Source organism: Vicugna pacos, unplaced genomic scaffold (genome assembly GCF_048564905.1).
Source record: "Vicugna pacos unplaced genomic scaffold, VicPac4 scaffold_20, whole genome shotgun sequence".
In the NCBI taxonomy this organism is placed as follows: domain Eukaryota; kingdom Metazoa; phylum Chordata; class Mammalia; order Artiodactyla; family Camelidae; genus Vicugna; species Vicugna pacos.
The window spans coordinates 18978575-18992371 of record NW_027328741.1 but is presented as its reverse complement, the minus strand read 5'-3'; the positions used below and the strand labels follow the sequence as shown (position 1 = coordinate 18992371).

General features: G+C 31.7%; 1 protein-coding gene across 2 annotated transcripts; it reads left to right on the top strand.

Moving 5' to 3' along the window:
• The first annotated feature begins 10466 nt into the window (after positions 1-10466).
• LOC140693817 (heat shock transcription factor, Y-linked-like) lies at positions 10467-12368 on the top strand. 2 transcript variants are annotated; one of them, XM_072957443.1, is made up of 2 exons: positions 10467-10743; positions 11559-12368. In XM_072957443.1, the coding sequence occupies exons 1-2, from the start codon at positions 10576-10578 to the stop codon at positions 12249-12251; spliced, it is 861 nt and encodes a 286-aa protein (XP_072813544.1). In that variant the 5' UTR covers positions 10467-10575; the 3' UTR covers positions 12252-12368. The 2 variants fall into 2 exon arrangements, 1 of the variants encoding a protein (XP_072813544.1); XR_012069520.1 differs by lacking the exon at positions 10467-10743 and adding an exon at positions 10823-11087 and having other exon boundaries at positions 11559-11643.
• The last annotated feature ends 1429 nt before the right edge of the window (positions 12369-13797 follow it).

The window sequence follows — 13797 nt, the reverse complement described above, 5'->3', positions numbered from 1 at the left end:
AACTGTCACATTTTTTACACAAACAATGAAATATAAGATTATTTTCTAAGATCCATAAGAAATCAGATCAAAAAATGAAAAACCTATGAAAAAACCAACATAATAAAATGAATAGGACACTGATAAAGAAATTTGAAGATGATGCAAGGAAATGGAAGTAAATCTCAAGGTCTTTGCTTAGAGGAATTAATATTGTTAAAATATACATACTACAAAAGATGTCTACAGATATAAATTGATTCAGATTAAAATACATGATATTTTCCACAGAACTAAAAACACTCCTATGATTTGTATGGAACTGCAAAAGAACCAGAACTGCAAAAGGAACAATGAGGAAAAAGAACAAAGTTGGAGGCATAACTTATAACCATCCCAGTTCTCAGACTATATTACAATAATACCGTAATCAAAACAGCACAATGCTGGAAAAGAACCAAACAACTATATAACTTGAATGTAACACAGAGGCAGTAATAAAACATCACACTTATGGTTAACAAAACTATGATAAAGGAAACAAAAATATACAATGCTGAAAAGACAGTCTTCAGCAAGAGATGTTGAGAAAGCTAAACAGCTACATGTAAATCAATGAAATTAGAACACTCCCTCACACTGTACAAAAATGAACTCAAAATGATTTAAATATCTGAATATAATACATGACACAATAAAAATCCTGGAAACTAACATAAGCAAAACAAGAGATAAATTGTAGCAAAATTTTCTTATGTCTGTCTCCCAAGATGAAAACAATAAAAACAAAATAAACAAATAGGTCCTAATTAAATATAAAAGCTTCTACACAGCAAAATAACAAAATGAAATGATGAAATTCCAAATGAGGAAACAATGCATCAACAAGAGGCTAATTTCTAAAATACACACATTGTTCATAAAACTCCATTTCAAAAATCTACAAACAACTCAGAGGGAAAATGAGCCGATGACAATTCTCTAAAGAAGACACACAGATGACAAACAGGAAAAGAAAAACATGCTCACATTGCTAATCATTATACAAAGGCAAGACAAAAATAAAATAATGTTTTACTTCACACTATTGAGAAGGACTGTCATTCAAATGTCTACAAATAATAAAGAATGGGTGGTTGTGGAGAAAATGGGACTCTCCAACGCTGCTGGTGAGAATGAAAATTGGTGAAACCACTTTGGATCCAGTATGGAAATTCCTTCAAATAATAAAATTAGACCTTTCATATGACCCAGCAGTACCACTCCTGGGCATATAAAACATAAATCCTGAAAACAAAGAATCCTAGAGTAAAACATAAGAAGTACACTCTGACATTGGACTTAAAATGATTCTTCATATGACTCCTCTGAGAAGGGAAGCAGAAACAAAACTAACAAAATATGATTGTATCACTCTAAAGAGATTTACACTGCTGAAGAAATGATCAATAAAATGAAAAGTCAACAAACACAATGGGAGAATATATTTGTAATTTATATTTTCGAATCTAGTGTTAATATCCAAAATATATGGCAATCTCTTTCCCCACAACAACAACAAAAAAGACCAAATAATCCAATTAAAAAAAAATCCAAAGGAACTGAAAAGATAGATCTGAATCAATTTTCTGTAGAAAACATACAGTTGGCTAAATGACACATGAAAATATTTTCAGAGTTATAAATTATTAGGAAAGTCATAAACCAAAAATGAGACAAGACTTCACAATTGTCAGAAGGCTCTCATAAAATAGAAAACAAATAGATATTGGTGAGATTGTGGAGAAAAAAGAAAAGCGTGGACATTGTTGATAGGAATGCAAAGTATTGATTCCATTGCATATATACATCAAATTTTCTTCATCCAGTTTTCTGTCAAGGGATTTTGGGTTCGTAGGCCCCTGTCTGAAGGCTCTAGAGATTAAGCCCATGGGCTGAACTGATAAACAAGCTGTGAGGAATGTCGCATATCCAGGCTGGATAAGAAATGGCCTACTCAATGTATCCAGTATGAATGGCTGGATATCATATTCTGGGTAAGATTCTCAGAGGAGGACAACCTAAGACAGGCACAGCTGGCTGGATAAGAGATGGCCTACTTAATGTAGTTCCATGATGAACTTTAAAACAATCCTGGATCAATTAACATCCTGTGCTTACTGCAGGAGCTTGGGGACATAAATAGCTTAATATTATTATCATTCTTATAACTTAGATGATATGTGAGGCATTGTGCATGTCCTATATAAAGCCTTCTTCTAAGAATCAGTAAACAGAGAACTGCTTCGTTTCTCTCCACACAGTGTTTGTGTGTTTATGATATCTTGCCACTGACAGGGTTAATTTAATTTGATGGAATTAAGTTAAAATTATGTTGCATTATATACAATACACTTTCTGCACTTATTGAGAAGATTATGTAAATTTTACTTCTCATTCTATTAGTGTGGCATTTTACCTTTATTGATTTGAATATTTTGAAGTATCCTTAAATCCAGGGATTAATCCCTTTACTCATGTATGTGTATTATATTTTAAATGTGATGTTGAATTCATTTTGCTTGAGTTTTGTTGAGAATTTTGGCACATATGTACATCAGGTATAATATTCAATATTTTGCATATAATGTCCTTTCTATCATTGTTATGCAAATAAATCTGGCTTCATAAAACATGTTTGGAATCTTTCAGACCCTTCAGCTTCTTGGAAGATTTGGGGAAGAAATGGTAAAAAAATTTTTTTGAAGTGTATGAAATAATTCACCAGTAAATTCGTCATGAAAATATTTTCTGGTTTGGGAAGTTTGGATTATTATTTACTCCTTCACACTTTTGCTCTATTTAACTTTCATATTTCTTCTTGATTCAATATTGGAAGACATATGTTACTGGGAATTTGTCTTTTGTTCTAAGTCATTCAAATCGTTGTCTACTGGTAATTTCTTATGATGCTTTGCATCTCTAAAACATCGGTGGTAATATCTTCTCTTTTATTTCTAATTTTATTTGAGTCTTTATTTTCTTAGCCAACCTAAACGTTTGTTCACTTTATGTTTAAAAGAAACAGACTTTGGTATTTATTTTTATCTTTTCAATTGTTTCTCTTGTTATTTGCCTTACTATCATTCACTCAATTCTCTTCTTTATTCTTTCTGTTTTCCCCTAGAATTTGTGGTGAAAAGTTAAGTAGTGTGAATCTTTGTATTTCATTTATTACTAAATATTTTTTATTTAGATATTATTTATTTATTTATTTACATATTTATTCATTTATTTATCATTGAAATACTGCCAGTTAAAATGTGTCAATCTGTGGTGTATAGCACATTGTTCCCGTACATGCATACATTTGTGTACCTAATAAATGTTACTTCACGATATTTAACTTACTTTCCTGTGTCATACAAAAGAAATTTTAAAAAAATCTATTTTTGTATATAGTGGATAACATGTATAATTCTAAAGCTCCCAAATATATACTCTCACAGCCCCTTTCCGCAGTAATCATAAAATTGTTTAGTAGGTCTGAGTGTGTGCTTAAATTTTGTAGATTAAATCATTGTGTTCTCATCCAAATTTTTTTTTAAGCTTCCACATATGTCATGTCATGTGTTATTTTTCTTTCTCTTTCTGGCTTACTTCAATTAGAATGACACTTTTTGGGGACATCCATTTTGCTGCAAATGTCATTGTTTTATCATTTTTTATTGGAGAATATTATTCCATTGTGTAAATATGGCATAACTTCTGAATTATGTCATCTGTTGTTGGACAATTAGGTTGCTTCCATGTCATGGCTGTTGTATATAGCACTGGTAAGAACATTGGGGCTCAGGTGACATTTTGAATTAGATTTCTCTTTGATATATACACAGAATTGTGATTGCTGTATCATATGTTGTCTATTTTTATTCTTTTGAGTAATCCCCATCCTGTGTTCCACAATGACTGCACCAAACTACATTCCTTCCATCAGTGTAGGAGAGTTAATTTTCTCCAAAGATTCCCCAGAGTTTATTGTTTGTGGATTTTGAATGATGGCCATTGTGACTATTGTGAGGTGATTCTTCATTATAGTTTTAAATTGCCCTCCTCTAATAATGATAGTGAGCAATTTTTTTCATATATCTGTGTGGCATTTGTATGTCTCTATTGGAGAATTACTTGTTTAGGGCTTCTGCCCATTTTCTGATTGAGTTTCTTGTTTTTTTATTATTATTATTAGGTTGTATGAAGTCTTTATATTATGGAAATTAAGACTTTGTCAGTTGCATCATTTCTAAATATTTTCTTTAATCCTGTAGGTTGTCATTTTGCTTTGTTTATGATCCCCTTTGCTGTGTGAAACTTATAGGTTTAATTAGGTCCCATTTATTAATTTTGCTCTCACATCCATTACCTGGGTAGGCTGTTCTAGGAGATCATTGCTGAGATTTATCTCAGAGTATTTTGCCTGTTTACTTCTTGGAGATTTACTGTGTCTTGCCTTACATTTAAGTCTTCAAGCCATTTTGAGTTTTTTCTTGTGTATGGAGTGAAGGAGTGTTCTAACTCCATTGCTCTGTATGCTGCTATCCAGTTTTCCCAACAGCATTTGGTGAAGAGATGTTCTTTCCTCTGTCATATTCTTGGCTACTCTGTCAAAGATTAATTCAACATAGGCTTGTAGATTTATTCCTAGGCCCTGTATTCTGTTCCATTGCTCCATATGCCTGTTTCTGTACCAATATCCTGCCATTTTGATTATTGTAGCTCTGCTATAGTGTATGGAGACCTGGTGCTTTTTTCCTCCATCGTCTTCCATTTTTTTGAATATTGCTTTGCAAATTATGGATCTTTTATGAGTCTGTGTAAATCTTAGGATCATTTGGTTCAGTCATAAAAAGGAATGTTTTCATAATTTGATAGGGAATCACATTAAGTCTGTTGATTACCTTGGGCAGTATGGCCATTTTAACAATTTTGTTTCTTCCAATACACTTTCATTGGGTATCTTTTCAGTTCTTCAAATCTTTTTTGATTTCCTCAATCAATGTTTTCTAGTTGTCCATGTATAAGATATTCACCTCCTTTGTCATATTTATTCTTAGGCATTTAATAGTTTTGAGTGCAGTTATAAAAGCGCTTATTTCTATAATTTGTTTTCCTGTTGATTGAATTTTAGTGTAAATAAATGCAATTGGTTTTTGTACATTACTCTGGGTACCTTGCCCAGTACCTTTTTTAGCCTATGTAGATTTTTGTGAAAATTTAACAGTTTTCTATATATAGTGTCATGTCTGCATATCGTGGCAATTTTACCTCTTCTTTTCCAGTCTGAATCCTTTTGTTTCTTTTTCTTGCCTGATCGTTGTGGCTACAACTTCTGAGACTATATTGAATTGAAATTGTGAGAATGGGCAACCTTGTCTTGTCTCAGGTTTTGTGGGAAGGGTTTCAGTTTTTCACCATTGAGTATTTTGCTAGCTATAAGTTGGTCATAAATAGCTTTCATTATGTTGAGATATGGTCCCTCTATGCCCACTGTGATAAGAACTTTTATTGCAAATAGGTGTTAAATATTATCAAATGCTTTTTCTGTATCTACTGAGATGATCATGTGTTTTTTTGTCCTGTTTTGTTGATATGGTGTATCACAATTGATTGATTGATTTGCATATGTTCAACCATCCTTGTGTTCCTGGTATGAACCTAAATTGACCATGGTGTATAATCATTTTTTACATGCAGTTGGATTCTGTTTGTTAATAATTTCTTAAAGAATTTTACATCTATGTTTATAAATGATATTGGCCTATTGTTGTCTTTGGGGTAGTGTCTTTGTCTGGTTTTGATATCAGGTTGGTGTTGCCCTTATGGTGTGAGATTGGGAGTACTCTCTTCATATCAAGCTTTTGGAAAAGTTTGAGGAGGACTGGTATGGATTTTTCTTTGAATGTTTGATCAATTTCCCCAGTGAATCTATTTGGTTCTGAATTTTGTTTGCAGAGATTTTTTATTGTATTGATAATTGTATTCCATTTCTGGTGATCTGTCTGTCCAAATGGTCAATATTTTCTTAATGCAAAAATGGTGGGCTGAATGTTTCCAGAAACTTCTACATTTCTTCCTGGTTTTCCAGTTTGTTTCCATATAATTGGTCATGGTAGTCCCTTATGATATTTTGCAAATTTTTGTACTCTTTGTGGTTTCTCCATTGTCATTTCTTATGATACTTGTGTTCTCTCTCTATTCTTGTTGATGTGTCTCTCCTGAGTTTTGTCAATTTTGTTTACTATTTCAAAAAATGTTTTGATTTTTTTCTATATTTTAAACTCTAATTCAATTCTTTCTTTCTTAATCATAATTATTTCCCTCTTTCTGCTGACTTTTGGTTTTGTTTGCTCTTCTTTCATGATTAGTGTACATAGAACATTAGATTATTTATTTGAAATTGCTCTTCTACTTTGTGGAGGGCCTTGTTCCTATGAACTTCCCTGTTAAGCCTGCTTTATCTGTATTCCATAAACTTTGCATAGGGCTTTGTCAAATTTCTTGATATATTTTTAATTTCTTATTCTACTTCTTCACTTCCCCTACTTGTTTTTGTACCATGTTGTTTAATCTACATGCTGTCATTTTTTCTCCCTGTTTTTCTGTGATATTTTTTTTGTTTCATGGTATTATACTCAGAAAGGATGGTTGAAATAAATTTTATCTTCTTAAAATTTTTGAGGCTTCTTCAGTGCCTGAGTACATAATCTTTCCTAGAAAATGTTCCATGGGCACTGGAAATGAATGTATATTCTGTTTTGGGGAGAAGTAGTGTTTTGAAAATATCAACCAACTACAAATAGTTCATCGTATCTTTTAGTATCTTTGTTCCATTATTAATATTCTGTCTGAAAGACCTGTCTAGTGATGGTAATGGAGAGTTAGAGTCTCCTACTGTGATTGTGTTCCCTCTGATTTCTCCCTTTTTATCTATTAATATTTTCTTTATGTATTAAGGTGCTCTTATATTGAGTGCATATATCTTAATGAGTATAATACCCTCATTTTGTATTGATCCTTTAATTATTATACCATGCCCTTGTTTATCTTTCTCTATGGCCTTTCATGTAAAGTCCATTTTGTGTGACGTCAGTACTGATAGTCTTGCTTTCTTGTCATGTCCATTTGCATGGAATATATTTTTCCATCTTCTGACTTTCAATTGATGTGTTTTCCTCTTACTAAAGTGGGTCTCTTGTATGCTTCATAATGTAGTGTCTTGTTATATTATCCCATCTGACAATATATATCTTTTGATCAAAGCACTTAGTCTATTAACAATTGTGATTATTATTGAAAGACTGCTGTTTATTTCCATTTTGAACTTCATTTCCCAGTTGATTTTCTATTTCCCTTTTGTTCATTTCTTTTTCTTTTTGTGGCTTTATAAGTTTTCTTTAATATCTTGGTTTCTTTTTGGCTTTGTTAATTCATTGTAAGCTTTTGACTTATGGTTATCCTCTTTTGTATGTATATTGACCTGTTAATATATCTGTTAATTTTGACTGATAGTAATGCAAACTCTAACCCCTCCTACAGAGAAGAGAAACAAGAAGAAAATACTCTCTATTGTCCTGTTTCAATATCTGACCCTTAAAAATTATGATGTCTTGTTTTACAACATCATGTATATTCTATTTTATGTCATGGTATCTATTGCCTTTCTAATGATGACTTTCTCCTTTCTATAGCATTCTGCCTCTTTTCTTTAGAGTAGATCATTCATTATATCATTTCTGTTGATAAATTCTTTTAGTATTTGGTATTATGGAAGTTATTAATCCCTCATTCTATTCTAAAGCATAGTCTTGCTTGATAAATTATATTAGATTACAGCTTTCTTTAATTCAGGACTTTGAATATGTCTTGCCAATGCCTTCTGCCTGTTGTATTTGTGTAGGAAACGAGTTTACAAATATAATGTATATAATTATAAATATAAGTAAAGAATACCTAGAAATCAAGTTAATAAATAAGATGAAAACCTATACATTTAAAAATAGAAAACATTAATGAAAAAATTAAATCTGATCCAAAGAAAAGAAAAGATTTCTTATGTTAATGATGTTAAACTATGTGGTTGAAATAAACATACTACACAAAGCAATCTACGTTTAGTGTGATTCATGTCAAAATACCCATGAGATTTTTCCATTAAATAGAACAAATAATTTCAAAATTTATATGTAACCATAAAGATCATGACTTGCCAAAGTAACCTTGAAAAAGAGTATTAAATCTAATAGCGAAAAATACTGTGATGTTAAAGAGTCCTATAAAGCATTAGTAATTTAAACAACATAATACTGGATCAAAAACAGACACCAATCAATAGAAGAGAATAGAGCAACGAGATATAATCCCTCACACATATGATCAATTAACCTATGAATAAAGAAGGAAGAGTATAAAATGAAGAAAAAACATTGTCCTCAGTTAGTGCTGGGGAGATTGAACATGTGAAATATAGATTAGAGTATTTCCTCACATTGTATACAATCTATGAGCACAGAATATCTTTTATTTATTTTGTTTACATATATTTCTTGCACCTTTAATTTATAGATCTATGTTTAGATCTTTTATTTCACTTATAAGTTTTATTTATATTTTATTCTTTTTGGTATAAGTGTACACACAATTGTTTTCCAATTTCTCTTTCTGATAATTTGTTGTTAGTATATAAAAATGGAACAGATACTTGTATATTGATTTTGTATTCTGCAAGTTTACTAAGTTTGTGGACTATTTCTAACAGTCACTGGAGGTGACAATGGAGTTTCCATCTATGTGTAATTATGTCATCTGTAAAAATTGTACTGCTTGTTTACAAGATGGATGTCCTTTATACTTTTTCTTGAGTAGTTTTTCAGGCTAGGACTTCTAGTAGTGTAATTTAGGACTTGTGAGAATGAGCTACTTTTTCGTATTACTGTACTAGAGGAAAACCTTTCTGTATGTTAACATTGAACTTGATGTTAGTCATGGGTTTTTGATATATGGCTATTTTTATCTTTAGTTATATTCTATCTAGAGAGAATTTGTTAAGAATTTTTTTGTATACAAAAGTTAAGATCCGTTCTGTAAATATTTTCATACAATTTTTGAAATTGTCACTTTTGACTTCTCTGTTTTTAAGGGATGGTATCACATTTATTGATTTGTGTATGTTAAATAATATTTGTGAATCAGGACTAAATCATACTTAATTATAGTTTATAATACTTATAGTATGCAATGAATTTAGGTTGCTAATATTTATTTAGAATGGAATATACACATACTGAAGGAAAAATTTACATTGTAGCTTGAGTGTACATTTATTTATTCAAAAAATTTATCACTCATTTATAATTGGCTTATGTTTAATTGAATTTATTTCTAAATAAAGAATATAACTTTTGATAGAACTGGATTTACTACAGTTTACTGATACAGAACATAGCTATTATTTATGATTAGTGACCAAAACACTTGCCTTAAATTGCCGTATTATACTAACAATGCCAACTGTTTCAGGACTGGGAAACATATGGCTTCCTAAAATGCATTACGTGGTCTTTTCCACCCCAACCAACATACAATGTTATTTCTTTGTTTTTTGATTGTTTGTTTGCTCCTAAATGGAGTCACTGCATATAGAACCCAGTACCTTGTGCATAACTGTATTTATCAACATCATTTTGAAACACTTAACAGAAGACACAAGAGTATGGATTATAAAGATGACAAGAAAATGTATTCCTTCTTGGGACTGAAAAACCTCTGAGTGAAAGAATGGCAAAAATAAACATTTGTAAGTGTACAATAAGATTTTCTCTTGTGTAATTTTAAAGAAGAATATTAAATTACATTTGTTTTACTTATAGCACTGAATTAAAATTTAAAACCAAATTTCCCCCCTTGGGGATTTCCTAAATTTGATTGATTATTTTAATCTAATTTTAATTCATAATTATTTACCATTTATTTATAAACATACCAAATAAACTGATATTTATTCTGCTGATGTTTTGAATATAGAGCTACTTATTGTAAAGTACACAGAGAAATAACTACTTCCGTTTACAAATAAAATTTTCTTTCACTTTAATAACAAATGATAATGAAATTTTTATAACTTTTCTGTAAAGGTTTTACACAAATTTCACTTTAAATCCCAAAATTTTAAAATTACTTTATTTATTTTGGGCATATTTATACTCTGTTCACCAATCTGGTTTAAATTTATGTACAAAAGGAAGGAGATTGTTTTTATCTAATAAACCCCAAAATTAAATTATTTAAAAAGATTTTGTGGGGAAAATATTTGCACATCACACTATAAAAATAATCATCCTATATATTTCATTTTAACTGGATGAATGAGAAAGAAACACTGGCTGAATGTTACACTTGGGTTGCTAGGAGACCTGTCATTTTGTGATGTCACAGCCACTCAGGTTGAGAACCACTTTGATGGCCTAACAGTTTAACTGTGTAGGCCTGTCAAAGCAGCATTTTAAGCTGCCATGCTCAAAATCATGCAGATTAGAAAAGTAACTGTAGAAAAAGTTATTTGAGATGGCACATGTTTCTTCAGAAATTCAAGATGTGTCTCCTGAAAATGGACCAACTGGTTCAGGAAACTCCGGTAGATCTCTATTGTGTGATCAAACATTCTCTGGGGACTTGGACTTGACGTCTATTATTGAAGAAAATGCTTTTCAGACTTTGTCTGAAGAATCCTTGGTAAAAACACCATGTTACACACATTGTATCTCTGAACCAGAGGAAGATAATGAATTTCGTTCTCTGATATTTCCAAGAAAACTCTGGAAAATGTTTGGGAGTGACCAATTTAAATCCATCTGGTGGGATGATAATAGAACTTCCATAGTGATTGATGAAGATGTCTTTAAGAAGGAAGTTTTGGAAAGAAAGGCCCCTTTCAGAATATTTGAAACTGGAAGTATGAAGAGTTTAGTTAGACAGCTTAACCTTTATGGGTTCAGTAAAGTGCGGCAGAATTTTCAAAAATCTGTATTTCTAGCAGACTTTCTGGCAGAAAAAAAGAAGTCTCTGTTTTAAGCAAGGTATACACAAATTTTAGTAACGACATGGTAACTCATGTACAAAATTTTATATTATACTTCAATCTATGGTAATATAAATGTAAAGCTAGATTTTGAAAATTGTATAAAACTACAAATCTAAAATTCTTTATTTTTTCTAAAAATGAGGACAGTGCCTTATCTATTAAGATAGTGAGAAACTTTCCTTGCAACTATGAATCTTATCAGAAATCTAAATAAATGTATTAAAGCTGCATTTCAAAAGTGACATTCATCGTTACTGCAAATGCTAAATTTTTAAATTTGATGACTATGCTATTTAAATATGTATTTTCCAAATAAGGAACTTTAAAATATCGTGAGCATTGTTCATATTTTGATGATATTATCTTTGCATAGTAAACGTGAAATCTGAGGTTTTAGAAGATAAGCTTATTGTAGTCTTTTATTTTGGTTTAAATTATTACTAAAATCTTTCTCATTTTATTGTAGCTGCAGTTCTACCATAATCCAAGTTTTAAACGAGGCTGTCCCCAGCTTTTAGTTAGAATAAAAAGAAGAGTTGTGATTAAAAATGCCTCTCTGGTATCTTTATTGTCTCAAGATTTCAACAAGAAGCACTTTAAAGGAGGGGGTAATTTTGGTAAACATAATTCTGATTTTGTGGCTTACACTAGTGGAGAAAGTGCATTTTTACCTTCTCCAAATTTAAACATGGCTCTAATAAGAAAGCCCTCTACTGGCCACGTAATTGGTGATACAAATACCCCGATCAGAGGTGATTTTTCTCCTCCATCATCAATGTCAGTTAGACCACCAGAACAAATTGCAGTGAATCAATGTGCTATTTTAAATCAGTTGACCACTGTCCACGGGCACTCTCAAAGCAGCTACACTGAAGCAAATGACCATGTTGTGAACTTCATTACAACTACAACTTGTACTTCTCAGTACAGCAGCTTGTCTCCCTTACAGAGCAATTATTTTGGACTGATGGTGGAGCCTTCTACTTTTCCAAATATATGTCACAACATTTCTGCCAATGAAGGTCGTTTATGTGAACTTCAATTAGGGAGAAACCCACGGATTCCAGTGACAGTGATTGCTGATACATCAGCTACTTCTCTTTCAAGGCCAACTCATCAGCCATCTTTAGTTTATGAACGTCATCCTAATTGCAACTGATCTACCAGAGGATTACCAGATTATGCAAGATAAGAAATATTAAAATTGATGATGGTAAATGTCGACAAATATCTGCAATTTTCTTATTTGAACAATAAACATAGAAGTGTACCTTAATATCCTTTTTTATTTAAAATAGAGTAAAGGGTTAAATGGGAGTCTAAGTTACCATTTAAAGAAAAAAAGAGATATTTGATTGATATGATCATTTGGTGGAATAATATGGGTGTAAATTTAAATAATTTCTGTGATGAATAAGACAAAATGGAATAATTTGGAAAAAAGTCTAAAATATGGAGAGAGGGAAAACTACTTAGTGTTTTCTGATTCATCCTGGAAAGTATTGAAAGTGTTAATTTTGGATATGTTGGAACAGGATATAAATGCAGGAACCAGCCCAGGGATCATGGTCTCTATTATATCATCCCTGGTATCATAAAAGTCACATGATGTAGTCTCAGATGGCACATTCAGCATGCGGTAAATTTTAGAAGTAATTTTATCTATATTCTTCTTTGTGCTGTTTTCAAAGCATTCCAATTGGTGTTTCCTTTCCTCCACTCAAGAGTCTACACTATATTTTCAAATAAATATTTTATGTTTCTTTTATGTTCCAGCCAAAGACAAGCTTACATCCACAGGGTGGCATTTAATGACTTACCAAATCTAAGCCCACAAACTCAACATAGTTTAGCCATTTCATTATAGATCTGGCATCTGACTAATTTGGCATATCATTATGTTTCACTGTTTCTGGAGATACATCCAGGAAAATGCTTATCAACCATATTAAATCCAACCTCAAAACTTTTGCTCCAGCTCATCCTTGGACTTAGGATGTCCTCCTTTTACCTATTTAGATTTTTCTCAGTCTCAGCACAGAAATCACCTCCTCCAGATATTTTCTGCCTATCCCCCTTTCCTTGTCTATCTTGAATACAAGCACAGCAAGCACAGTGCCTGCCATAGGATGCATTTTATTATTTAGTGAATGAAAAATACATGTTGACTTTAAGCAAAATCTACTTTCCTGAAACAACAAAACTCTCATGATTTACAAACTGTTTCATTATGGTCTTTACTCTTCACCACATACTAGCTCTTTTTGTAGCCCAAGGACTAGTCACTCAACACTGTAATTGGAGGTAGTTACAGTAGACAAATTATTATTTTCTTCTTAGTTCATGCCTCCAGAGGCCTAAAGCATTCCATTCTCACTTCCTGGATATTTTCCTGTCTCTTCATCACCCACTCACCCCAAAATAGCTGATTCTCTTCCCCTTAACAGTAACTATACTGCTTTCTAATTAATTGACTTCTTAGAATCAGAGCTTTATCCAGAAGAGAAAGTGCCATTGCAAACATTTAATATAGGTTTATACACCCCACATAACTTGGGCCCCTTCTAACCTTCACAAAGGTAGTATCAAAGAAGTACTAGACCCTTGGTTGGGGTGGTCGTATTCAGTAACTAAATTGCAATCTGAATTGTGTGGACTAAAAAGAGGTGAGGGTGGTAGAAATAAAAATTTGTCCAACTGCAAGA

Coding starts and splice junctions, on each gene's coding strand:
- LOC140693817 (XM_072957443.1), top strand. CDS start 10,576: ATGGCACATGTTTCTTCAGAAATTCAAGATGTGTCTCCTGAAAATGGA. Junction 10,744..11,558: donor CTTTGTCTGAAGAATCCTTG/GTAAAAACACCA, acceptor ATTTTATTGTAG/CTGCAGTTCTACCATAATCC.